This window comes from Aspergillus saccharolyticus (genome assembly GCF_003184585.1).
Source record: "Aspergillus saccharolyticus JOP 1030-1 unplaced genomic scaffold BP01scaffold_3, whole genome shotgun sequence".
NCBI classification, from domain to species: Eukaryota; Fungi; Ascomycota; class Eurotiomycetes; order Eurotiales; family Aspergillaceae; genus Aspergillus; species Aspergillus saccharolyticus.
In genome coordinates this window covers 775,455-799,131 of record NW_020290613.1, presented here as the reverse complement: position 1 = coordinate 799,131, position 23,677 = coordinate 775,455, and the positions used below count along the sequence as shown (strand labels likewise).

The 23,677-nt window shown below is 51.4% G+C and overlaps 9 protein-coding genes across 9 annotated transcripts; 5 read left to right on the top strand and 4 right to left on the bottom strand.

Annotated features, from left to right (window-relative positions):
- Positions 1–404: 404 nt before the first annotated feature.
- BP01DRAFT_379361 (cAMP-dependent protein kinase) lies at positions 405–1,825 on the top strand (the record flags this gene model as incomplete). The annotated part of the gene is made up of 3 exons (XM_025577146.1): positions 405–657; positions 725–1,008; positions 1,106–1,825. The coding sequence occupies 3 exons, from the start codon at positions 405–407 to the stop codon at positions 1,823–1,825; spliced, it is 1,257 nt and encodes a 418-aa protein (XP_025434947.1).
- A 1,505-nt stretch (positions 1,826–3,330) lies between these two features.
- BP01DRAFT_117301 (amino acid transporter) lies at positions 3,331–5,426 on the bottom strand. Its single transcript, XM_025570362.1, has 10 exons — positions 5,107–5,426; positions 5,019–5,032; positions 4,886–4,958; positions 4,504–4,835; positions 4,293–4,436; positions 4,022–4,236; positions 3,763–3,960; positions 3,663–3,690; positions 3,491–3,606; positions 3,331–3,435 (listed from the first exon to the last, which is right to left on the bottom strand). The coding sequence occupies exons 1-10, from the start codon at positions 5,274–5,276 to the stop codon at positions 3,349–3,351; spliced, it is 1,377 nt and encodes a 458-aa protein (XP_025434946.1). The 5' UTR covers positions 5,277–5,426; the 3' UTR covers positions 3,331–3,348.
- An 895-nt stretch (positions 5,427–6,321) lies between these two features.
- Positions 6,322–7,339, bottom strand: BP01DRAFT_333180 (uncharacterized protein; the record flags this gene model as incomplete). The annotated part of the gene is made up of 2 exons (XM_025573120.1): positions 6,322–7,110; positions 7,191–7,339. The coding sequence occupies 2 exons, from the start codon at positions 7,337–7,339 to the stop codon at positions 6,411–6,413; spliced, it is 849 nt and encodes a 282-aa protein (XP_025434945.1). The 3' UTR covers positions 6,322–6,410.
- Positions 7,340–8,017: 678 nt separating this feature from the next.
- On the top strand, positions 8,018–9,931 carry BP01DRAFT_311747 (L-glutamate gamma-semialdehyde dehydrogenase; the record flags this gene model as incomplete). Its single annotated transcript, XM_025572463.1, has 4 exons — positions 8,018–8,158; positions 8,212–8,684; positions 8,738–9,684; positions 9,740–9,931. The coding sequence occupies 4 exons, from the start codon at positions 8,018–8,020 to the stop codon at positions 9,910–9,912; spliced, it is 1,734 nt and encodes a 577-aa protein (XP_025434944.1). The 3' UTR covers positions 9,913–9,931.
- Positions 9,932–10,805: 874 nt separating this feature from the next.
- Positions 10,806–12,637, top strand: BP01DRAFT_353279 (NAD(P)/FAD-dependent oxidoreductase). Its single transcript, XM_025574137.1, has 2 exons — positions 10,806–11,335; positions 11,437–12,637. The coding sequence occupies exons 1-2, from the start codon at positions 11,126–11,128 to the stop codon at positions 12,550–12,552; spliced, it is 1,326 nt and encodes a 441-aa protein (XP_025434943.1). The 5' UTR covers positions 10,806–11,125; the 3' UTR covers positions 12,553–12,637.
- A 48-nt stretch (positions 12,638–12,685) lies between these two features.
- On the bottom strand, positions 12,686–14,656 carry BP01DRAFT_311742 (Zn(II)2Cys6 transcription factor). Its single transcript, XM_025572462.1, has 5 exons — positions 14,581–14,656; positions 14,489–14,509; positions 14,332–14,433; positions 14,033–14,275; positions 12,686–13,959 (listed from the first exon to the last, which is right to left on the bottom strand). The coding sequence occupies exons 1-5, from the start codon at positions 14,618–14,620 to the stop codon at positions 12,776–12,778; spliced, it is 1,590 nt and encodes a 529-aa protein (XP_025434942.1). The 5' UTR covers positions 14,621–14,656; the 3' UTR covers positions 12,686–12,775.
- Positions 14,657–15,794: 1,138 nt separating this feature from the next.
- On the top strand, positions 15,795–17,281 carry BP01DRAFT_388794 (FAD-linked oxidoreductase; the record flags this gene model as incomplete). The annotated part of the gene is made up of 2 exons (XM_025577866.1): positions 15,795–16,414; positions 16,474–17,281. The coding sequence occupies 2 exons, from the start codon at positions 15,795–15,797 to the stop codon at positions 17,279–17,281; spliced, it is 1,428 nt and encodes a 475-aa protein (XP_025434941.1).
- A 492-nt stretch (positions 17,282–17,773) lies between these two features.
- On the top strand, positions 17,774–18,844 carry BP01DRAFT_388793 (pyrroline-5-carboxylate reductase family protein; the record flags this gene model as incomplete). Its single annotated transcript, XM_025577865.1, has 2 exons — positions 17,774–17,825; positions 17,889–18,844. 2 exons carry the CDS (start codon positions 17,774–17,776, stop codon positions 18,842–18,844), a joined length of 1,008 nt encoding a protein of 335 aa, XP_025434940.1.
- Positions 18,845–20,579: 1,735 nt separating this feature from the next.
- BP01DRAFT_117223 (glycosyltransferase family 32 protein) lies at positions 20,580–22,093 on the bottom strand. The gene is made up of 2 exons (XM_025570361.1): positions 20,767–22,093; positions 20,580–20,708 (listed from the first exon to the last, which is right to left on the bottom strand). Exons 1-2 carry the CDS (start codon positions 21,818–21,820, stop codon positions 20,680–20,682), a joined length of 1,083 nt encoding a protein of 360 aa, XP_025434939.1. The 5' UTR covers positions 21,821–22,093; the 3' UTR covers positions 20,580–20,679.
- Between the last annotated feature and the right edge of the window lie 1,584 nt (positions 22,094–23,677).

The following is a 23,677-nucleotide window of genomic DNA, read 5'->3' as shown; positions in this document are numbered from 1 at the left end:
GCTGTGTGAGATGTGATAATGCTGGGGTGTTGTTTCGATCTAGTTCGTCGAGTTGCCCCGCCAGGCGGTAACGTCAGAGGCCTGTCTCTATTACCCGTAGTTAGTCGTGCGGCATGGTTCCCTCAGCAAAGGAAGAAAGAAGCAGCTCCCCGCCAAAACCTTGAACTTACTCTCTTTCTCCCCTACTTACGTCTTCCCGCATTGCGCCCGCTGCTCCAATCGATAATCCCACGGGGCGAATTCCATCATTCCCTGCCCCCTCCCCCACCTCCAATCTACTTTTGTCTCTTGCTCATAAGGAGAACACTGCTGTTTAGGTAGTTGTCTCAATTACAATTGCAAACGTCTACTTTCATTCAGTCACTCCTCGCGGTCATTCGCGTCATGAAACTCTAGCCCTGCTCATGGCTGCAGGATTACTCGACCCCTCCCACCCTAACGAACTCCAAAGCGCATCTGCTCCCTCCCCCCGGCCCGATATGGCATCGGACGACATTCATCAGGGAGAGAAGAACTTGGTGTCCTCGGTGCGACCGCCCCATCAGCGACGGTTGAGTCCCTTTGTCATCTCTGGTCGTCCGGAAGAGAAACAACTAGGTATCTCGACTCGTCGGCTGAATGTCAATGACTTCACGCTGCTGAAGACACTCGGTACCGGTAAGCTAAGCTTCATCGCTTGCGCGGCCTAGCCGGTGTCTGACGGTGGCGGTGTCCTTGTCTTTAGGTACCTTTGCTCGCGTGTGGCTCGCGCAGTTGAAGGATGAGCAGCAACGAAAGGACAAAGTCTACGCGCTCAAAATGCTCAGGAAAGCGGACGGTGAAGACATCCTTTTCATGCCTCCAGCTATTCCGGTGGTAAATCTAATCGTCATATCTTCTACAGTGATCAAATTGAAGCAAGTCGAGCATGTGCGCAACGAACGGAAGACCCTCGCGGACGTTTCTGGGCATCCCTTTGTTACCACGTTAATAGCATCTTTTTCCGATGACCAACACCTTTACATGTTGGTAAGGATGCTTCGTCCTGCAATTCCTTGAGTCTTAATCTAGAATTTCAAGATTGTGGGGATTTGCTCTCTCGCCACGATAGCTAACCAGATCATAGTTGGACTATTGCCCGGGAGGCGAAATTTTCAGCTACTTGCGGCGCGCACGCCGTTTCAACGAAAACACATCCAAATTCTACGCGGCTGAGATCGCCTTGACGATAGAATTCCTTCATGACGTTGAAGGTGTCGTTTATCGCGATCTGAAGCCTGAGAACATTCTTCTTGACGCGGAGGGACATATTAAGCTGGTTGATTTCGGCTTTGCCAAGCAAATCGCAGACCGTGAGACCTATACACTGTGTGGCACGCCTGAATATCTTGCACCCGAAGTCATCCACAACAGTGGACACGGTCTTGCAGTCGATTGGTGGGCTTTGGGGATCCTCATCTACGAGTTTCTGGTAGGACAGCCTCCGTTCTGGGACCAGAACCCAATGCGCATCTACGAGCAAATCGTAGAAGGCCGAATTCGATTTCCCCAGAACATGTCGCCCGCTGCGCAGAATATCATTTCCCTCCTGTGCAAGACCAATCCGACCGAGCGACTAGGATATATCTCTGGGGGCTCCGCACGAGTAAAAGCCCACCCCTTCTTTGAAAACATCAATTGGGACGACTTGTGGTACCGGCGAGTCAAGGGACCCATTATTCCACGAGTCGACCACCCTGCCGATACTGGCAACTTTGAGGAATATCCTGATCCGGATGAGCGAAACCAGACACCTTACTCTGACGATATGAGGAATAAGTATGAGCCGTTGTTCGCCGACTTCTGAGATTTATCACTCTTGAATTCGGTCTCGTCTTGTGTGAACAGATCGGCTTTGGCATGCACCTTCATGAATCAAGTGATGCGAAATCTGTTTCGATACCGCCTAAGCCGTCCATTCCTGCAGCTTCCCTCCTTTGGCTTCCCATCATGTCATCGACGTTGGCCATGCTCACGGCGCCAAGCCCAGATTGCCTGATGCTACGTACATTGGGACACCATTCCTGCTCCATGCACTCCGTCTCGTCTAGCCCGTTGGGTGCGCTTCAGCAAGTCAAGGCATCGCTGTCCTTGCTTCTTCCCCACCTTCTCGTGCTATGCTTCATGGTCTTTCATACCTCACAGTCTTCGCAGTCCTGGACTACATTTGCAGGATGGTGGGGCAGATGACTAGACCTTGTCCATCATCACAACCGATGGCTGCGACTCCTGGAAATCATCAGTTACATGCGCTAGTAAGCAACCTGAAATAAGCACCAGGTTTTCACTGCACCAAGCGGATACTTCAAGATACATAATTTTTGATCTCTTGTCTCTATCACTCCTTATCAGTCCTTTGTTTTCTGGGGCTTGTGCTCGAACTCGCATTCTTAGCGCCGAGGATCTTCCATCGGCGACATTACCCAGCCGTACCTCTCGCCGGCCAAAGCTGGGATCACTTTGATTCTGCGACAAATGTCGGGCTGCTCTCCTCGACGACTGTCTCCATTCTCCCCTCGATGATGTCGATGATGAAACGATACGAAACGAGGCTACGCGTTTGATCTCTGCCTTACTCTTTCATCGCATGTGCCATGAATTCTTCGGATGACGTTAAAAAAGATTATTTGGATTTCTGTTACAGACCACTTATATAATGTAAACACAATCTTCACGTATAATGAAAGTGGAGTCTAGATTCGAGAAATAGAAATCTTCATCGCTCTGAATGATGTATATGCAAGCTTCTGGTTCGAACGCGACTCAGTCCAACATAGTTTGATTCGACTGCTCTCATAATTGCCTGCTGACTTCCTGCTGGAAATATCTGGGTTACGCCTACCCAACAACAGCTCAAATAAAGATAGCTTGTTTCTTCAAGTAACAACCGGAACTCCTCACCATTCGGAAGATCTGCCTTGTGATGCCCTTCGACATTCCGTGAGCCAAGTCAGACGAGTAAAGATTCCCGGTTAGTAGTGTTTAAGTTACTATCGTCAGAACCCTGAACCAGCCGACCAGAACAGAACAATAACATATTTACTCGAACAACTAAAGAAAGTTGAAAACACTCCAGGAAAGGATTGACGTCGTTGCACAGAAGCCCCTTACACCAAGTATGAAAGAAACCCAGCCACGCAGAGATGACCGAAGGACAAGCAAGTGGGAAAAGAGAAGAAAGTCCTGGCCCATGATATATATGCATCATGCTCTACACCACACGACATCATCCATGGAACAACAACCCGAGAAAAAAAAAAAAAAAAAAAAAAAAAAAAAGCTAGTACTAAGCTGAGGAGAGAGAGGGAGTATGCAGGCAGTTAGTTGTTCCTAAACACCATTACTTGCACAGGTCCACACCGAGTTGTTGCTGTCGTTGCTGATCGCGTCGCCGGAGACCCAGAGTCCTAAACCACACTTTTAAAAGTGATTTAGCACAACACACTGAAAGAGCAGAGGAAGCAATACTTACGGTAATGAATGCTATCCCTAGAATGCAGAGATTGATCACACTCAGAAAGATCTTCCAGGGTGATGAGAACCATTGGCCTTTGTTGAGGACGAACCAGAAGATCGCGGGGAAACCAACTATTGGTCCAGGTCAGAAATCTGTCATGCGGGTTTAGCTAGAAGGGGTATCTTACAGGCGAACCAGCAGCCGAGGAGGGCAGTCTAGAAGAAATCGTCCAGTCAGTTGGGACCTAAGGGGGGCTTGGACGAAGCATCTCGAAGAGGGGAACGTACAATAAAACTCAATAGATCGTTGAAGATAGGGATCGACTCAGCGATGACCCAAGAGAGTACCCAGAGTACTAGGGCGATGGCGACCCAGGATCCTCGGGACAGAAATGTCGTCTCGTGCATGTGGTTGGTGCCACGGAAGAGACGGACATAAACGTATTTCGCGGCCACATGGCCGTTGACGATTCCAGCAATCAAGACCTGATAGACTCGCTATTAGTACAGAATCTGGGGGGTCTATCAGCGGCCGGGGTTGACGTACAGTTGGGAGAGCCAGCCCGTAGGCGACTTTCTTCATCACGGGTCCGGCAGAGCTTAGGGCTGGGGACGCGACATCCACGCCCACGTAGCGGTAAATCACGACGGCACTGACAATGTACAGAGAGGTGTCGATGACTTGAAGAACTGCGATGGACTTGGGAAATTCCCGGGGATGTTCCATTTCCGACACGAATCCGAAGAAGGACGCATGGCCCACTGTATGGGGTCAGTCTGCACAGTGCACAACGGCTTTACGAGCAGAGTGTACACACCGTACGCGAACAGAATGTTGCTCACAGCGAGGAATTGGGTCTTGAAGCTGTGGTGAGTAACGGCATCGAGGTGGATGGAGCCTGTATTCTGCACCCCCACGGCAATCATGGTCACGATGACAGCGATAGCAATACTGAGGAAAGCTGGAATATCCCGTTCAGTTGCCTGTGATGATCGAGACAAGAACCTATATGCAGGGAAACCACTCACAAGCAAATGAAATCCAGTACACATTTCCCAGCGTTCGTGGTAGGCTGCCGATACAGCTGATGACCAACGCAACAACACCGAAGACGATGGTGCAGGTGCCATGATCGGTTATAGTATTCATGGCCACAGTGAAAGTAAGGATATGGCTGGCCATCACAAACACCAGAAAGAGTAGCTGGCCTCCTCCCAACAGCTCACGTCCAAAACGGCCTAGGATAACCTCTCCCGCATCCCCCATGCTGTGGATATGAAGATATCGCATCTTGAATTGATAGATGATGTAAGCAGTGTACCATGCAATGAAGGATATCCCGATCATTATGATGATAGCCCTGCTTTGAGTCAGCAATGAAGGGGTTGGAACTCGTAACGGCCGACTCACGGGACTAGCCCTAAGGTTGCAACCGCAGATGGGAGGGACAGGATTCCAATCGAGACGTTCTCCGCCACCATGACTGTTCATGTCAGTGTTGAGGACTTTTCATGATGGGGAAGGACTGTGGGCAGATTCTCACGTATTCCGCAGTGCCTACATGGTAGTCATCCTGATCAGTTTCGTTCATGATACATTGCTTCATTTATCGATTGCAAATGAGGACTAACCACCAACCTAGCGTGCGGTATTTCACCTCCGCACACTCTTCGCTCCCAAACGGGTCTTCCTCTGGAGCAGAGTCATCGAGATGCTGCTTCTTCTCCTCGTCCGGGGATATGTCATATGCATTGGGCATAGTGGTCTCTGCCAGAGTGCCCAACTCACTGGTCACAGTCATGTTCGAAATGAACTGAATAGATTGAATACAGACGAACAAACAAAAAGCCAGAACAACTGTATCAAATGCAGGGCTAGGAAGACTAGTGTAGGTTCGTGAAGAGAGGATGATACCACTTCTCAATTCGAGGTGAGGGGGCAGCCGACTTATGAAGATAGAGTAATCCCAGAAAGGTATAGGTACATCTGGTGGCAGATAACGAGGAAGGTATGCATGACCTATGTCTGAAGAGGTCCTGGTGCAGCCTGAAAATCTGAGATCGCTGGGGTCATAGGCCTTATCTTTGACCCGTATCCCTTGTTACCATGACGTATGGAGATGATTGGTATGCCACTTCGACTGGTGGCCTCCCTCCACCACGGTTCCTGTATGCTCGTGTACAATTCTCCAGTATGCAGAGGATGGTAGGAAGATATGATGTAGCCCAAAACCTGGCCCGCACAAATCATAGGCCTTCGATACGGTGAACATTGGCGAAATCGTGGGGATAAGCATAGCAGCGTATCTGGGGAAGTGTGTTTCAATTCGAGCGAGCATCACGACCAATCAATGAGACAACGGCTTAATTAGCACACTTGACATATACTATGAGAGCTGACTCCTGCGATATCCACTTTGACTCTAGCGGATCCTGCTCCATAGTACGAGGAGATAGGGTACTAGTTTCGAGAGCTGTTGGGTTGATTCGACTCGAAGTTGAGCATAATCAGCCACTAACCTACTATAATATTGAAGCTGAAAGAAGCCTTTCAATCATGGTTGGCTGTATGTCAAGGGCTGCGGAGAAACGGCTGCAACCAAGAGTACCTTAGTCAAACTTTGGAAACACGGTTAGTGCATGCGCTTCCACGAGAGAGATAAGCTCAACCCTGGGCTGCTACTCGTGATTGGATTCCCCCGCGTTTCTCTGCGATGCTGCATGGGATCAGCGATGGTTAGCGTAGCCGCAATCCGCTGATGCCTGTTTCAGGACCGATCTTATCAACTGATACTTTATTCGGAGTACGTGGTTGGGAATGAGTAAGTTTTGCCACTACAAGAAGACCGATCATCAATGGGAAAGAAATTAAACCTGTCCACCCTGTTCTGTGTATGTAACCCCGCTGTATTCGGCTAAAAGTGGTATTGATTCTGCTAATGGTGTTGAAATAGGTCTCGTAGCTCTGTGTTCATGATGCAGCCCACTCCAAAGGCCGGCAGAACCCTTGCAGCTCTAACCGTCGATGAAGAAGCCCAGTCCCGTCGGACCCGCCTCCACCTCTCCGCTAGTCCTTGCGTTTGGGGTCGGGCGATCCAGTCCAAGCCGAGGAGATGCAGTGGGGTGTTTGCAAACTGAACAGCAGCGGGCAGTACCAGCTGAGAGATCATGGCTTTGGTGTGCGGACCAGTGGCTACCCAATCTGGGACTGAAGAAGCCATCCAGGGCGCCAGGTTGAAGGAGCTGAAGATGGTGACACTATCTCGAAACAGAAAAGACATGTATGCGGCCCGCGGAACTCGAGCGGCGACCGCAACCGCATTACTGGAACGACCATAGACCTGGGCGAAATTGACATCCTTCAAGATCCCCAGATAAACATTCACCGCGTACGTGGGTAAGAAGCTGAGCGTTGCGGCAAGATTCGCCGTGGATCTCTTGTCAGTGAGTGGGGGGAGATGGTCGATGCAGGTATCCGTGACATTCGCGGTACAATAGGTTGCTGCGTATAGGGACCAGACAATCAAGAACGGCTTCGAAATGTAGAACTTTCGAGGTTGGAAGATGGAGCAGAATGTGTTGGCGCCCAGTGTTCGTAATAATGGTCGGTTCAGAGCGAGCCGTTCGACAATTGTCCTGAAGATGACTGGCATTAGCAGGCAGGAGTCTTCCAAGTTGCTGTAGATTGAATCCAAGTGACTTAAGCCACTACTAACCGGTCAATGATGGTTACAATTGGAGAAATAATTGTAGCTGATACTACACCCGCAGCGATATCACCCGTCAGATGCTTTTGTAGTTCGCTGTTCCAACCGCTGGTGGTATATAACGAGTTTTGCTGTATGGTAGACCTGTCTGGGGACATTGTGAAATACTATTCTAGAGCTCATATGAGATGCGAGAAATGTGCGATTTCGGTATCAACTTGAGAGTTGGACAGCAAGAGATACTGGATGAGTAAGTGTACTATACTAGTACAAAGCAAAACAGCAATGATGCTTCAAGTTGCAGAGGGTCAATTCCGACTACGTAGACTTGCCGCAACACCTCCATGCATTGGCTACTATCTCTGTATCCCTCCTATCTTGAGTCATAATGAATTAGTCAAAGGGTGAACTGAACTTAGTGCTATCCTAAAAGTTTGCATTTTCCATCAGATACGACTAGTAAGTGGGAAAGGGAAGCAGTATCTTCGTAAACTGATAGTGATAGTAACTATGGCTGATAGTCTAGCGGGATCTAAGCCCGGGTGTTTCGTAAGATTAACTATCCGACTTTCTCCTCGGTTGGCCTCCCCGCATTCTCTCTCCGTCTGCATCAACGGATTGCTTCCCCGAACCGATCCACTTCCTTTGCTCGGATGCACTTTCCAGCGCTATCGGCTTCACCTCAGATGGCATCAATCATGAACAATAAGTATCCCCGATCATCGTCAATGGTCGCTGGATCTCCATTGGTGTTCAGAGTCACCTCACTACCCGTCCCTACTATACCAACCATCACCACCACCTTCTCCCCTCTCTTAACCTGATTCAATCACACAATGGCCTTCAAACTCTCCGTCTCTCAGCCCTCGCCCAGCATGCGCTCGCTAGTACGTCGTGCTGCACGCACCTCACCCAACCAGGTTCGCGGCGCCGCCACCGTCCCCTTTCGACTGCCAGCCGCCCGCAACGAGCCTAATGTGAGTGATCAAATCAAGATCGACGTCAACCTCAGAAGCTAACCATGTCGCAGCTGGACTATGTGAAAGGCTCATCCGAGCGAGCTAAGATCGAGGAAACATTGAAGCAGCTCAAATCTCAGTTACCCCTCAAGAGCCAAATATACATCAATGGCAAGGCGCAGGCGGCTTCCAATGCCACTGACCAGCCTCTTCCCGCCGAGCATGCGACCACATTCACCAACTACCCACTCGCCAGTCCTGCACAAGTCAATGAGGCTATTGACTTGGCTCTAAAGGCCAAGGAGTCATGGCAGAATACTCCTTTTGTGGACCGTGCAGCCATCTTCCTCAAGGCGGCTGAGCTTGTGGCTGGAAAGTATCGATATGAGCTCATCGCCGCTACAATGCTTGGTCAAGGAAAGAATGTGTGGCAGGGCGAGATCGATGCTGCCGCGGAGCTTGCTGATTTCTTTCGTCTGAACTGCAACTATGCTGCCGAGTTGCTGGAGAAGCAACCGGACCGAGGCACGGATGGAATGTGGACGTATGTTCAAGTCTTAACTCCAGACCAGTAATCAGTAACTAACCCTTTTCCAGACGCGTTGACTACAGACCTCTGGAAGGATTTGTTTATGCCGTTTCTCCATTCAACTTTACTGCAATCGGCGGCAACTTGATTAGCGGCCCAGCTTTGATGGGCAATGTGGTGATCTGGAAGCCTTCTCCGTCAAACGTGTACGCCAGCGAGATCGTGTACAAGATCCTCCTGGAGGCTGGATTGCCGCCGAACGTTATTCAGTTCGTGACTGGAGATGCAGAGCAGATTACACATGCCATCTTGAACCACCGAGAGTTCTCTGGTCTGAACTTCACCGGCTCATCGGACGTTTTCCGGTCCTTGTACAGCCAAGTCGGCGCCAACATTGGCAAGAAGGTCTATAGGGACTACCCTCGACTTGTGGGCGAGACCAGTGGCAAGAACTTCCACCTGGTTCACCCAACCGCCGACATCACCAGCGCCGCGTACCACACTCTTCGGGGTGCATTTGAATACCAAGGCCAGAAATGCTCCGCCACATCGAGACTGTATCTTCCTGAGTCACGCGCGGAAGAGTTCCTGACTAAGTTGAAGTCTGAGATTGATGAGATTACCATTGGTTCCCCCGAGGATTTGGGAGCCTTCATGGGGCCTGTCATCCACCGTGCATCCTTCGAAAAGATTAAGTCGGTCATCGATGCTAGCAACAAGGATCCGTCGCTAGAGCTGCTTGCCGGTGGTACTTACGATGATTCCACTGGATATTATGTTCACCCCACCGTGTACCGGGCCAAGAACATTGACCACCCTCTGTTCGACACTGAGATCTTCGGACCGGTACTGACCGTATATGTTTACCCCGATGCGGAGTGGTCTTCCATTTTGAAGAAGGTTGACCAGAGTGGTGGTGGGTTCGCTCTGACCGGCGCAGTGTTTGCGGCTGATCGGCAGGCCATTCGTGAAGCCGAGGATACCCTGCGGTATTCCGCCGGCAATTTTTACATCAGTCAGTCTTTGCCTTGTCCATCCCTTGAGATCCTTACTGACGGTTGTTGAATTAGACTGCAAGACTACGGCTGCTCTGATTGGCCAGCAATCGTTCGGTGGTAGCCGTGCCAGTGGTACCAACGACAAGGCAGGCAGCTCCAACGTTCTTCTGCGGTTCACGAGCCCGCGCACGATCAAGGAGGAGTTCTTCCCTTTGACTGGATTCAAGTATCCCAGCAACGAGTGAGGGGGTTATGAGTAATGATCGCGCTGCAGCTATGTACATGTACACGGTCGGTAGTAATATGTGCTTTCCAAATGAAGTTAGATAGACCTTGCTCTAGAAAATATGTGTTTCCTGCTTCCACAATCAGCCATAACATCATACTGTCTCTCGACCGTCGATGATAGTAGTAGTCCCTTATTTCCAGTGAAGCTCTTGAGATGTGTTGGGATCTGAGCTCCGCATGCAGTATTACGCAGGGCCATAGCTATGACCAGTAGGCACTTTGGTATCCCTCTTTTTATCAAGCGGATAGTGTCTCCGATACGAAAACACACTGGAGAACCATTGACCCCACGAGGACCCCAAATCTCTCCTAGCTGAGTGTTGACGTTGCGAACAACCTCATACATAGTAGTACTTTACTGTTCATCATAAACCCTCCACTGCGTCCACCCCAAAGAAACTGCAAGACGCCCGGAGCATGTCGAGCAAACATAACTAATTACTTACGCTGATCAATATCCCCCGCACATCATAAGTCTATCTATAGTCTTATATATAGTAAAGCTTTCTTTACTTAATCTTTTGTCTTTTTACTTTTCTAGTACTGTTATAAATCTAGTATATACCTAGTAGAGATATTATTAGAGACTCAAAGGATACTTTACTATGGACACCAGCAGTCTACTACATCTGACAGATAAGATTGCTCTCTCGTCGTTCCGTTCCTGTGTACTAATTTAGTAAGGTAGTTATCTTTCTTGGGGGGCCTCGTGGTGGCCACCGCATGCGCTAACCGCCGATCCCCACCCACGCTAGACCCCGCCTTATCTGGTACGGTATCAAACCCCCCTTCGGATTCGGTTGCGTATGCCGCTCGTATCGCATCTGTATCGCATATACTAACCGGCATGATCGAATGCGCGAAACGCAATGAATGCGATAAGGTCCACCCACCTGTGCCAGTAGATTGGGGATAGTCTAACTGCAACAGAACAGCTGTGAACTTGCACCCTCGATATGCAAGGCGATACAGAGATAGTAGCCTCATGACATTCAGCAAGAGTGGTGTGATTCATTCCGATCTGCGCAATACCTTGAACCGTCCCCGAGTCATTTCAGGTTATATATCGTGCACTTCCTCCTGCGATTGCCTCCTCTACTCAGTTATTTCACAGCATCACATAGAGTACTATCCTAAGCTCTAGGCCCTGCTACACACTCTCAGGCTATTATGGCTATCTCCAAGTCAGACCCCATCGTCATCCTTGGCGCTGGTGTCTTCGGTCTCTCCACCGCTCTCCAGTTAGCCACGGAGGGGTATACCGACATCTCAGTCTTTGAGCGCGACGACCAAGTACCTGGCCGGTTCTCCGCAGGGTACGACATTAACAAGATCGTGCGCGCTGAATATGAGGACCCCTGGTATACCGAATTAACACTGGTATGCTTTGACCCCCCTCCCGATTTTCCCCGGGTCTGCCCTCTAGAACCCACCCCCCATGTTCCGACCTGGGTCATGACATTAACCAAAAAAACATTTAGAAAGCAATTGACGGCTGGAAAACGCCCCTATACGCACCGCACTATCACCAAACCGGCTTCCTACACTGTGTCTCCGGCACGGGGGCGCAACAAGCAACTCAGACGTTGGAACGCTTTCTGGCGACGATCAAGAACCACCCGCTCTTTGCACACAAACTCATCTCAATCACCTCCTCGGAGCAGATCCCGCGGGACGTGGCGTGGCAGCTCAACGGACCCCTCCCAGGCTGGAAAGGCTACTTCAACCCCCTAGCGGGGTACGCACACTCAGCGAACGCCCTGCGCGCGGTGTACGAGGCGGCCGCCGCGCAGGGGGTGAAGTTCTTTCTCGGGCCGGAGCGCGGCACCATCCGCGAGCTCCTGCGAGGCGGGGTCGCCACGCAACCCGGGAAAGTGACGGGGGTGCGCACGCAGTCCGGACAAGTGCACAGCTGCAAGCTCGTCATCGTCGCCATCGGGGCGGCGGCGGGTACCCTTCTCCCGGAGGTTGGAACGCAGGTCGTGGCCAAGTCGTGGTCTATCGGCCATGTGCGGCTCACGGACGACGAGACCAGCGCCCTCCGCGGTATCCCCGTCACCTATGCCCGCGACCTGGGGTTCCTCTTCGAGCCTGACCCGAAGACGAACCTCCTTAAGATCTGCCCCATGGGCGGCGGGTATATCAACACTGACCCGAAGACGGGAGTGTCGCTGCCCCCCCAAACGTTACGCGAAAGTGAGAATGTCCTCCCCCCCGACGATGAGCAGCGCATGCGCAAGCTGTTGCAGCATGCGCTCCCGGCGCTGGCTGAGCGGCCGTTCGTGCAGAAGAAATTGTGCTGGTTTGCTGATACGGCGGACTCGGACTTCATTGTCGACTATGTCCCGGGGTCGGGAGGGAGTGTGGCATTGTTGTCCGGTGACTCGGGCCATTTGTTCAAGATGCTGCCGATCGTGGGAGAGTGGGTGGCAAGGTTGGTCAGGGAGGGAGAGCAAGCGGAGGCGAGATGGAAGTGGAAGGGCGGGGACAAGGAAGATGAGCAAGGGAAGAAGTGGGCTGGCGGAGATGTCAGTTGGCGATTGGGGGCGACGAGAGAATTTGCGGAAATTAAGCCGGGTCCTGGTGCCAAGCTGTGATGTGTGTATGTGTATTTGAATGTGTGTGTGCATCTTCTTGTCAGTCTATAAATTTCTATGAACGAATTGCATTTATGGTAAAACAGATATCTTCAAACATGGAATTCGCTCGCATTTGCATCATTTACATGTAGTCATAATGGGGACATCCCCCCCCCCCAACACACAAAAAATAGCTCGGGGAAGGTCAGGCAGACAAGACAGAAAGAGAAACAACAAACGTCTACGACAAGGCAAGTGTCCAATTCATGCGACTTAGAATCATCTGCCAGTCTAAGCCACTTCCAGTATCATGTGGGTTTAGATCCCGGTACTTCCATACAGTCTCCATCGCCTCCCGCGCCACGGGCACGTTACTTACAGGCCATGACTGTGTGAGATACGTGAAGTACGTCAGTACGCGTACCCGATCCTCATCCGCCGTGGAAAGACACCCCGCAAGAAAGAGCGGCCACATGGGAAATAACTGCCTCTCCTGGTCCTCGCGGATGACCCGCCCGATATGCCCCAGAAGCTTGACCAGCAGCTTCTGGAGAGTGTGTTGCGTCAGAGGCATATCACACGCTAGCTGCAGATACAGGTCAGCTGCTAACCGAAAGCACTGGCCGCACGTGGCCAAGTACTCGCTGTTTGATGCGGTAGGTGGATACACCTCATCCAGAGCGTCGAGCTCGCTGCGCAAACACATCGCCTGGTGCATCATAGCGCCCTCGGAGGCCAGCGAGCTGGTTCCAGTAGACCGCAAGTGTTGTTTCTGGCTGACGAGGTCCGTGGCTCGTGCGATGATGTCTAAGAGGCCAAGCGAACATCCAATGTGGGGTTGGTACGTGGTTTTGTGGTCGTCATTGTAGAGATGTACGTCCCAGGAGAAGATCTCAGGGGTCCATCGATCGGGTGATGTGTATGCTTTGAGAGGAGCTGAATGGTCTTGAAGAAGTGGAGTGATCTGACGCCCTGGGGGATAACAACCCGTGGTACGGAAGAAGAGGGCCCGTGATTGAAAGTAGCTTTGGGCGAAGAAAAGAATCTCGGGGTCGATTGCCGAGACATAGCTGTTGATAATAGCAAAGGCGCCTTGCGCGTGTCGGACCCAGTCCGGTCGGCAACCGCAAGCGATCTCGAGAGAACACAGAATCAGACATGTCATTAGGGCCTCGTTGATGTCCTCCAACTTGGTCAGGGACTCTCGGAGGAGCTGGAGGGCAACCGATTTGTAGGAGAGTGAGAGTTGGGCGTAGTTAATCGTTGTCGTCGTCACTGCCTCCTCCGCCCGACGGTCGTTCGCGCTCATTGAAAGCACGGCGTACCAGAGTGGTTTGCGACGCGAGCAGAAAGGCACGACAAGCGAGCGAAACTTGTTTCGCGGTTCATCCTGAAACACGCGAACTTTGCAGATGACTTGTAGGTCTGCGATGGATTTTCAGCATGTGTTTCTCTTTCGTCATGTCTGTGGCAGTGCTGGGCTGCGTAAGTTGCTTACAGTATTGAAACAACTGTGTCTCTAAATCGCCGCAGTCTATCAAGAGAGCTGCGAAGGGCGAAGGCTCGGCGCTGAATGTGGTTGGGTAGTCGTCCGTGTGACTGTCGCGCTCTATGCTGGGTCTGGAAGGAGGAGTCGGAAGGTGGTGATAATGCTCGCATAATAAGACATCGGCGTCGTGATAGGATACGCTGAGAAACTGCCAACGCTTTCGCCGTTTCAGAATGGATCTGTGTCCTTTGCCTGCCAAATGGTTATTGCTGCGTCTGTGGCTGACGATGAAGTGGTGGTGCACATACTCAGAGAAATCTTGAATCGTAATGGTGCTGGTTGTGACGTTTCGAACAGATAGGAGCAGTCGAAACCTCGGAGTTCGCAGTTCCTGCAGGCAGGCCTCTCCTCTATGGTCGTATGAGTACGCGCAATATAGAATGAGGAACAGAGTCTAGAACTAACCGCCACAACGGCGCTTCCGCTCTGTTGGACAGGGAATACATGTTAGTGAGAAAGCCGGGAGACGAACGCGATGAGGCATCGATTTCACTTACTTTTGCAATTCAAACAGCCGTTTCGACTTCTGACGCTCATGATCGGAAATTTGTGAGGAGGAAATTGTGAGGGATGAGACGAGTGAAAGCAAGAAGAAGAAGAAAAAGAAGAAGAAGAAGAAGAAGAAGAAGAAGGAAGCGGTAGTCACTCAATCGACGCGGTGTTACCTGCCGGCTCATGGCAAAATGCGGGGCGGAAGCTCTTCCTCTCTCTCGTGTCTGTGTGTGCTTTCCTGCGGACTCAAAAGTACTCAGTACCTTCGAATCAACTAGATCTCCAGTGTAGAGCAGGAATACTATTTAAAGAGCTCTGTGATGGCGACAGAACATTTCTCTCCCTCTTCAACATCACTACCCTTCGTTTGCGCTTGCCACATGCCTTCTCAAACATCAAACCATAACCCTTATCTTATCTCTGACTGGACAATGATTGAGTCTCTTATCGGGGCAATTGGATGCACGGTGTATGCAAGATCTATGCTGCAAGAGTGCGTCCCTTCCTAGGATTACTAACTGAGCAAAGTCACTGTTGGTCCAGTTACCGCTAGTTGGTTGTGATCCTTCTCACAGCGAATTCATCCTCCTATCTTCGGAATCCCTCTATATACTCCTGAGAGACATCATAGTGTGAGAAACACGCTGAGGCAATTTGATCTACACTACTACCACATTTGATTCAAGCCTTCCAGACATGATCCTATAGTACTAGCCAGGGGGTTCTGCAGACATTCCCACTAGTAGTAGTAGAAACTTTACGGGGTTACCCCCTAAAGCTGTTCCTAACGGGTTGCAGCGCCGAGTTCCAATCTGTATCTGACTACCATCGGCTCTTCCTCCGATGATAACCCTAGACTTGGGACTTGTTTCAATCCCGTAACGTATCAATTCAGTCCAGAACGGGCGATTGGGGGGGGGGCACGCTATGACTGGTTCCAATGTCTGCGTGGACATACATGGAGACAAGACGCTTCTCGCCGTGCATGAGAGCCTCGTTTGCGGGGTCTGATAACTTAGCAGATACTTAGCAATAGATGGACACTGAGATTATCATCTCCCCTGCTTATCAGTATTGATCGCTGCCAGCATATCAAGTAGTACCCCGCAGACACATTGCAATCCGGCTGGGAAGACCTATAAAGGGTGGCACAAGCATGCTGGGAGCCTGTTTCCCCATCATCAATCTCATCTATCATCTTTGAATTACCTCCCCAGCAATGTCTGGTTCTTTGAGAGCTACCTCCGGCCTGAGACCTGCAGGGATTGCAGCATTCCGAGCTCCCTTGGCTCTTCGGCACACACGATATGTCTCAACGCGATCCTCCCTAAGCGGAGAGAGTGTTGCCCCGTTGGTGACCGTTACACCCACCGAGGTCAAAAAGCCCGCTGTCTCTGCCCACTCAGTCATCCCCACTGGCATTCTGCTTCGGTCTCTTCTGGTGACTACGGTGTCCTCGCATCCGCTTCTGTTAGGGTCCAGCTTGTCTATTTTATCCTTCCTTACAAAATCCCGCAGCCTCTTATTAGATGTGGAACGAAATCCTCTCATTCACTGGGTTCTGAGAAAGACTTTCTACGACCATTTCTGTGCAGGGGAAAGAGAAGCTGAGGTGCACAAAACTATCGAGCAGATCAAGAGTACAGGAGTGAAAGGGGTGATTCTTACCTACACACGCGAAACAGTGCAAGACTCCCGCACAGAACAGCAGCGGTTCGCCAATACAAAGGCCCTGGAAAAGGCTGCATCAACAGATACCTGTGAGCATATTGAAGCGTGGAGAGAAGATGTTCTGCGTACAGTGGATATGCTTGGCCCCGGAGACTTCCTTGCCCCCAAGTGAGTGTTGAGTGTTGAGCGTTGGCATGGCGACAGATCAATCACTGACCGCTGTTCAGACTCACTGGTGCTGGTCCCAAGGTGACCCAAGCCTTTGCTGCCGGTCAGCCCGTTCCCACACAGATGGTCGAGGCACTGGACGAAGTGTGCCGTCGGGTGGTTGAAAAGAAAGCCCGTTTGCTCATGGATGCGGAGCAACATGCTTTCCTTCAAGGGATCCACAGTCTGACCCTCGACATGATGCGCAAGTACAACCGCGGTGGGGAGGCGGTCATCTATAACACCTTTCAAGCATACCTCAAAGCCGCTCCAGAACTCATTGCCTCGCACTTGAAGCTGGCCCACGAAGAGGGCTTTACTTTGGGATTGAAACTGGTCCGCGGCGCTTACATGAGCAGCGATCCAAGACACTTGATTCACGACACGAAAGAGAACACAGATCAGGCCTACGATACGATTGTGCGGGGTATCCTGCAACAGAACTACAAAGGGTTTGGCGAGAAAGGCCGCCCGTTCCCCGCCACGGACTTGTTCTTGGCCACGCATAATGTTGAGAGTGCGGTGGCAGCGCATAACTTGCACCAGACCCGGGTTCGGGACAACCTCCCGACGTGCAAGGTTGAGTTTGGACAACTAATGGGGATGGCCGATGGGGTCACCTATGGACTGCTGCAGCTCAGAGGCCAGAACCGGGCTCCACCCGCTGTCTACAAGTGCTTGCATTGGGGAAGTCTGAGTGAATGTCTGAGTTTCCTGCTGCGGCGAGCGGCGGAGAATCGTGATGCGGTATCGCGAACGATGACCGAGCATGAGGCGCTCAAGGCAGAGGTCAAGCGTCGGATCAGGGCGGTGTTCAGTAGATCATGATTAGCTATCAATTACCAAATAGAAAGAACGGTTATGAGGTCTATCTTACGAATATGAGCCAGTTGCCACCGGCCTAGGACTCGATAAGATCGCCTTCAGGCGATATCGACATGCGGGGAAGGAGAGTAGTTGAAGTACACAGTAGATATTATCTATTTTTGCTTCGAACTGATAGTCCAATACGATACCATCGATTACCGAGCATGTACCAAGGGATGTAACACCGCTGTAATTGATACTGACTACAAGAGGATACAGACAGCAGCGGTTAGTCTTGCCGCTCTGCTCCTTCTTCGGCTTTGCATCCGAACTATACGCTACAATTTCCCTTCTGCGGCACTTCTTTATTTCTATTTGGTGCACTCAGGCTTATCGATGCATATCCAGGACTTCCCATTCTCACTTTGCAACTTATGAGCTCTTGTCTTACTCGGTCAACACTAAACACCCCAGCAGTGCATTCTACCCCCATCCAACCACATCATCTCAACCATGTCGACCTTCGACGCGAGTAGCGAGCAATCGCTCAGCATCATCGGCTGCGGTGAGCTCTGAATTCGCGCTTTCAACCCAAAAGAGCAAACTAGAGTTACTAATGGCTCTCCAGGAAACATGGGCACAGCCATTCTGAACGGCCTCCTGCAAGCCCAAGCCGCACCAGCACAATCCGACAGCACCGCCACTCCTCTGCCGAAATCCTTCATTGCAACTGTCCGCAGCACTACCTCACACGCCAAGCTCACCAAGCGATTTGCCCCATACCTCTCCTCCTCCAGTAACAACACCTCGCAATGCCCCCAAGTAACGATTCTTCAAGGCCCTACAGCCAACAGCGAAGCCATCCGGAACAGCACCACCATCCTCCTCTGCATTGATCCCGCCGACATCTCCTCCTTCTTCGCCGACGTCAGCATCCGCGCCGCCCTCCGCGGGAAGTTCGTGATCAGTATCGCTGCCGGCTGGACCCGGGACGCTCTTTTCGGGTCGCTGTCGCCGGAGATTCAAGACCTTCAAATCGTGCGGGCCTTACCGAACATGGCCGCTTCCGTGGGGCAGAGCATTACCGCGATTGAGGTACCCCCGCCCCCAAAACGGGGCCTCGATGGCACAGGGGTGGATGCCATCCCGAACCCCACAGACTCCCACATCGCCTTTGTTCAAGCGATCTTCTCCGCAATAGGTCGCACCCTCCTCATCCCCCCGAGCCAGATGACCGCATTCACGGCTGTGGGCGGCTCGACCCCGGCGTTCGTCGCGGTATTCGCTGATGCGCTGATCGAGGGGGCGGTGGCAATGGGGTTCCCGCGGGCCGACGCTCAGACGACGATCTTCCAGGCGTTGCGGGGCGCGACGGCATTGATGCAGGATGGCGGGCTGCATCCGGCCATGCTTCGGGATCAGGGGACATCGCCGGGCGGATGTACGATGGGGGGGTTGATGGTCTTGGAGGAGCGAGGATTGAGGGGGACGGTGGCCAGGGGGATGCGGGAGGCGGTTTCGGTAGCGGGGTTGATGGGGAAGCAGAATGAAGACGAGGAAGGGTTTGTCAATGGAACTAGGTAAGGTAGTCCTGTTCCCCCCTCTTCTTTGTAACTATTCTATTTGGGGCTGGATGGGCGTGAACCTGTTGGCATAGTTTAGCGGCAATGTACTGTAGATAGGTTCCTTACTCCCTGTTTGGCTCTCACTTCGATGACAAACACCCTCAGACTTGCGGGCTTCCTGCTTTCTCGACTCTTGCGTAACCGCTTCACCATGCGTCCTCCAGAGAGCTGTTGTCGGTAGGACTTGAAGTGGAGCAGGCAAGCGATTGTTCTCTGAACTGAAGATGGTGCTTGAAGCCGCGGCCTTTTCCGACTGAGCATATACACCGAACCCATACATCAGGCGGGAGATAAATGACTGTGGCACACAAATGATTGGCACTCTTGCCTGCCTGCTGGAGCTCATGGGTCCCAACAACACCCTCAATAATGCACATTACCTGAGATTAGGTAGTTAACTGAGCCATTTTACGTTACCTATTTGTCTGGCACTTATGCACTCACAATCACGCAATCACCAGCTGGTTCCAACCTTGATGCGGAACCCAGAATGAACAACTGCATGTACAAATAACGCTGACTGTGGAGACTCAGGAGCCGATGTAGACCTCATCAGGGCGTAGTGCTTGTGTCCAGAGCTGCGAGGGCTTCATTCTCTGGGGCGTGAGGAGCAGAGTGTGCTGCCGAAAAACTACGCTGCCAAAACAGTTAAGTGTTTTGGCCTCGGTCTAATCGCCGAGGGATGGATGGTTCACGTTGCATGAGGTGATACTCGGCGTATATTACATTGCATGCCTCGTCTAGATGGTACCACAAGCTCTCGGCTATGATTCTTGTCCTTCAGTTCGGCTCACAAGTGGCTTTGCCATCCATATAATTTATCTGGAGAGCAACCCGATGGAATTAGTGGCAAGGGAATCTTGGTACGAAAAGGTCGGGTGGTTGCTTTGTTTATGACGAAGTACGAAGTAATAAGGATACCTCGGCAGCGACCAACCATAGTACGGTCTCTAATGAGTGGCGTCGATTCCGGCATGATGAACAAGGTGCTTCGAAAGCCCTTTAAGACTTATCATCCGGACTACTATTCCAGTTCATCCGATGTAGTCATGGATGTGTACAAACAGGGGCGGTTGTCGCCATCATCACTATCAGTCCGTTTACTAGGTGCGGAGGTTGCCAGGTAGGTTTGGGCACTTTGACTAACTTAGTTGTTATCAAAAGAGCAAAGTGAACTGAAAGAAGTATCATTATATATGCCCAAGCCGGTCGGGCATCAATATACTAGCTAGATATAAGTTAATAAGAAACAGTCACATAAGTACATGAATAGTCAACGGATCAACGGTGAGATAAACGCCATCGCCGCTGGCGATGGAGTCGTAGTATGAACACGCAGGAATAGACATCAATGTCCTATTCAAGAACCCGGCTTCGCTGGGCCGACGAGGTGGACCAGCGAGGAGTAATGACTAGCACGTCAATCTTCTCACATGTCTGCGACATGGTAGAGTGGGGTTATACAAGAAAGTCAAGATTATCTGCGTGGAATTGGTCATAGCAAAAGACACCACTGCGACATGAGGTGCCAATCCTGTACAATCGCGCTGTAGCGAGGGGACAAGATATGATAGGGTACGCGAGTCATGAATCATGACTTCGATGATAGGAGGGAGCGTTTGCTTTAATGGTGGGCCAAAACGGGCTCCAGGCAAGTGATTTGGATAGAACCGACTTGATGTAGACGTTTAATGGTCGTCACCTTTGGTGCGACGCCGGTCTTCTCGTCTAAAGTCTTCATCACCGAAGGCCACGCTGAGAATGAAGTTGAATATAGAGTTCGACGTAGCCAACTTATAGAGATGGATCGGTTTTCCAAGTGCCTGTCAAGATGTTAGTCTATCGTCGTACATGGTGGCGGGTCACTGGTGAGCAACTGACCTCCGAAGTTATGTTTTACGAATGCCATAGGATCGTCAATATCTCCTGCACCCATCTGGTGTACACCGGGGCTGAAACTCGTAATAGGTAGAACCACCACGTCACCCATCTTTTTGTATCCTTGCAGATTGGTGAAATCCTCATAGGTGACGTTCGAAGGAGAACCAGGTTCAATGTTGAAATACTCTGGGTCATTGAAGTACCGGAAGACGGCGTCGGTCCAGGCTCCCGGACCCGTGAATTCCATGATGGTCTTGTCCATCTTTCCTACTTTAAGTTTCCCTTCCTTCTTCATCCGCAGCGCTTCCTCGGTGATATATGTGACGATGTCGCGGAAAATTGGGTGGCCTGGTTTGGCCTGGATAGTCCACTGGCAAAATTGGATCCGGCGCGCATACCAGTCGTGCCAGTCCGGACGATCTGGATCCGCCTCAATACCCACGACAGCCCCGACTGTAGTCAAATCGAGTTCCGAAGGTAGCCAGTCTGATGCAGGCTTCAAAGCAGTGGTGTCAATATCGCTATAAATCCCACCCCGCGCCAGAAGAATGAGATACCGGAAAAAATCGGCCTTGAGAACCGGTAAGGGCATGGACTCAAATGCCTCGTACACATCCGGCACCGATCCATAGAGGTACTTGATCAGATGCTGCAGGGTATCGTCAGGAATAACTTCGTGGACAAACCCTGGATGTAGTTCGGTCCAGCTCGCCTCAGGGTCACGAAGTCCCTCCGAAAAGAACATCGACTCGGGAGTGTACTTCCATGTCTGCCAAATGTATGCGGGAAATTTGCCGTCGAGATCATAGGGAAAGTGATAACGCAGTCGATCACGCAATGGAGCGGTTGGTGGAGGACTGAGAGGTTGCTGCTTGATGGCGTCCGGCTTTCGCCCCTGGGGCCGATCGACTATCGCCTGGCTGTTGTCGTAGGCTTCGGCGGCGGAGGCGGGCACTGTCGGTGACACGGATGGGGAGGAATGCGAAGATCGGAAGAGGACAATGAACGTGATTAGCAACACAGCCGCTAGAAGCGACTTGCGGAAGGTGAGCATAGTGGCGCAAGTAGGGAGATTCTTCTGCGGTCGGCTGAATCTGGGATACTGTCGACAGCTCCAGGAATCGCCGCGGAAGCCTTTTCTTTTTCTTTTTTTTTTCTGTGCTACTTTCGCAAGCTCCGCCGACAAAAAGCAACTGGGGTCGTTCCGTGGAATAAACACCGATTGATCTTCTACCAAGATTGGCGCATATCCGTGGACCGTAAACGTGTTGGAGACCCAGCAAAATGGCTGTCGTCGTCAGAGAGGCGTCAGAGTAACCGGGTGCGGATGTATTGCGCGTTCGCGGGAAAGGCCAACAGAGGACTATTGATGGACTAGGGCTCTTGCAGCAGTGCCATGGGGGCGAGAAAGAAATCAAGATATTCCGATGCAGGCCGGGCAATTGATCATGAAGTGGGAGAGATTGTCAAGACAGGCACGGGGTTGTACGACCGACACCAGCGCGGAAAAAATAACAGAGAATCTGGAGAGGGGGAGTCGGCCGGTGGTCGGTGGAGCCGCCAGTTCGGGCGTGATGACGGCCTGTTGTCTCTGATGGTGTCAAACTGTCAATCCAGTCAACTTCCAGTATTTTCTTCTCCGATAAAGCATTCCTACTACATAATTCCCTTGCAATCAGTACTGCCAGCTGGCCTTGATCGCTTCTTATAGGCCATTCGTACTTTTGTCCTTTTGTCGTTCCACGAGGCAGCTAGAATCCACGGTGAATGGGGAAAGGTGCCTGTAACCTCGTCTCGTCACCCGCAGAGGTGTGTCTATCTGCAAAAGGAAGATGATCGTCTTCCTCCTCTCTCTATCTACCGTTGTTTCGTTCATGTAACCGATCTAGTCACCGGGTGTACCTGGCTATCGGCAGATTCGAGGTTGTATCCAATCTCTTTTGTGACTCGCTTCCCCACAGTACAATCGCTTTTGCAGCGCCGTTTTCGGCCCTACCGTCAGATCCACCTGCGATCGCACGGCTGCCTGCCCAGAGGATCAGACCCTAGACTGCGCTTAAGGTTACGCTCGAGATCCGTGATCATGGAAGTCCTCATCTTCACAACGGGATACCTCGAATTTCGCGAAGACAGCCCAAATTGCTAATTGAACATGGTGGAAGAGAGCATCCGCAATACGGCAAGGGGGGGGAGGGGTGTTGCGTCACCCTCCAGCACGCCGCGTCATGGAACCGACTTGGCTTTGGCGCTTACTTAGTTGGCTGGCCCATCGGCTGCAGAAGAAACAAGCCTTCTCTGCTGCTGCTGGTGTGATCGCTGACTGTCACACCGGCTTCTGCATCCTATCCACCCCCGGGCTTCATCTCACTGTGACCCCCTTCGATCCCTTATCTCCTCCTCCCCTCTGCCTGCCTTTGATTGGCTCACAGGTGATAGAACAAATGACAATACACATGGATTGAACCCTATAGAAAGGGCTTGTAGGTCCATGACCAGCCTTGTCTGGAAAATCCATCATGTCTCCAGCATCTCGTCTTCAGTGTTTCCATAATACATGACCATACTGCCCGGCAACTTGCACGTGGGAGCAAATCGAAATGGGTGTGGCTGCAAGGCGCCTTCCGACCCGTTAATTACCCAAAGCGGGAGAGACAGGCTGTAACCACGGAGCCTCCCACCAGATTTCACTGCAACAAGCCTACCGGGTACTGCATATTCCACCCCAAATGAGGACCTGTCAAGACTTTGCTGTGTGTGAATGCTACGGTACCTAATCAGCGTCATTCAATAACGTCATTGACTTTCTTTGAGCACGAAACACCTCTCGCCATCTCTGAACGTGCATTGTCCCTGGCACATGCTGAAGTTGAGTTGACCAGGTTATCGACACTCCCGCTGTAGGCAAACGAAG

Excerpts from the sequence above, each read along its gene's own strand:
- BP01DRAFT_117301 (XM_025570362.1), bottom strand. The coding sequence starts at position 5,276 with ATGACTGTGACCAGTGAGTTGGGCACTCTGGCAGAGACCACTATGCCC. Across the intron at positions 3,961-4,021 it reads ACGGGCTGGCTCTCCCAACT|GTCTTGATTGCTGGAATCGT; the intron begins GTACGTCAACCC and ends CGAGTCTATCAG. Across the intron at positions 3,691-3,762 it reads ACGATCTATTGAGTTTTATT|ACTGCCCTCCTCGGCTGCTG; the intron begins GTACGTTCCCCT and ends GATTTCTTCTAG.
- BP01DRAFT_353279 (XM_025574137.1), top strand. The coding sequence starts at position 11,126 with ATGGCTATCTCCAAGTCAGACCCCATCGTCATCCTTGGCGCTGGTGTC. Across the intron at positions 11,336-11,436 it reads GGTATACCGAATTAACACTG|AAAGCAATTGACGGCTGGAA; the intron begins GTATGCTTTGAC and ends AAAAACATTTAG.
- BP01DRAFT_311742 (XM_025572462.1), bottom strand. The coding sequence starts at position 14,620 with ATGAGCGTCAGAAGTCGAAACGGCTGTTTGAATTGCAAAA. Across the intron at positions 14,510-14,580 it reads CGGCTGTTTGAATTGCAAAA|AGCGGAAGCGCCGTTGTGGC; the intron begins GTAAGTGAAATC and ends CCTGTCCAACAG. Across the intron at positions 13,960-14,032 it reads GACACAGTTGTTTCAATACT|ACCTACAAGTCATCTGCAAA; the intron begins GTAAGCAACTTA and ends AATCCATCGCAG.
- BP01DRAFT_117223 (XM_025570361.1), bottom strand. The coding sequence starts at position 21,820 with ATGCTCACCTTCCGCAAGTCGCTTCTAGCGGCTGTGTTGCTAATCACG. Across the intron at positions 20,709-20,766 it reads CGTAAAACATAACTTCGGAG|GCACTTGGAAAACCGATCCA; the intron begins GTCAGTTGCTCA and ends ACATCTTGACAG.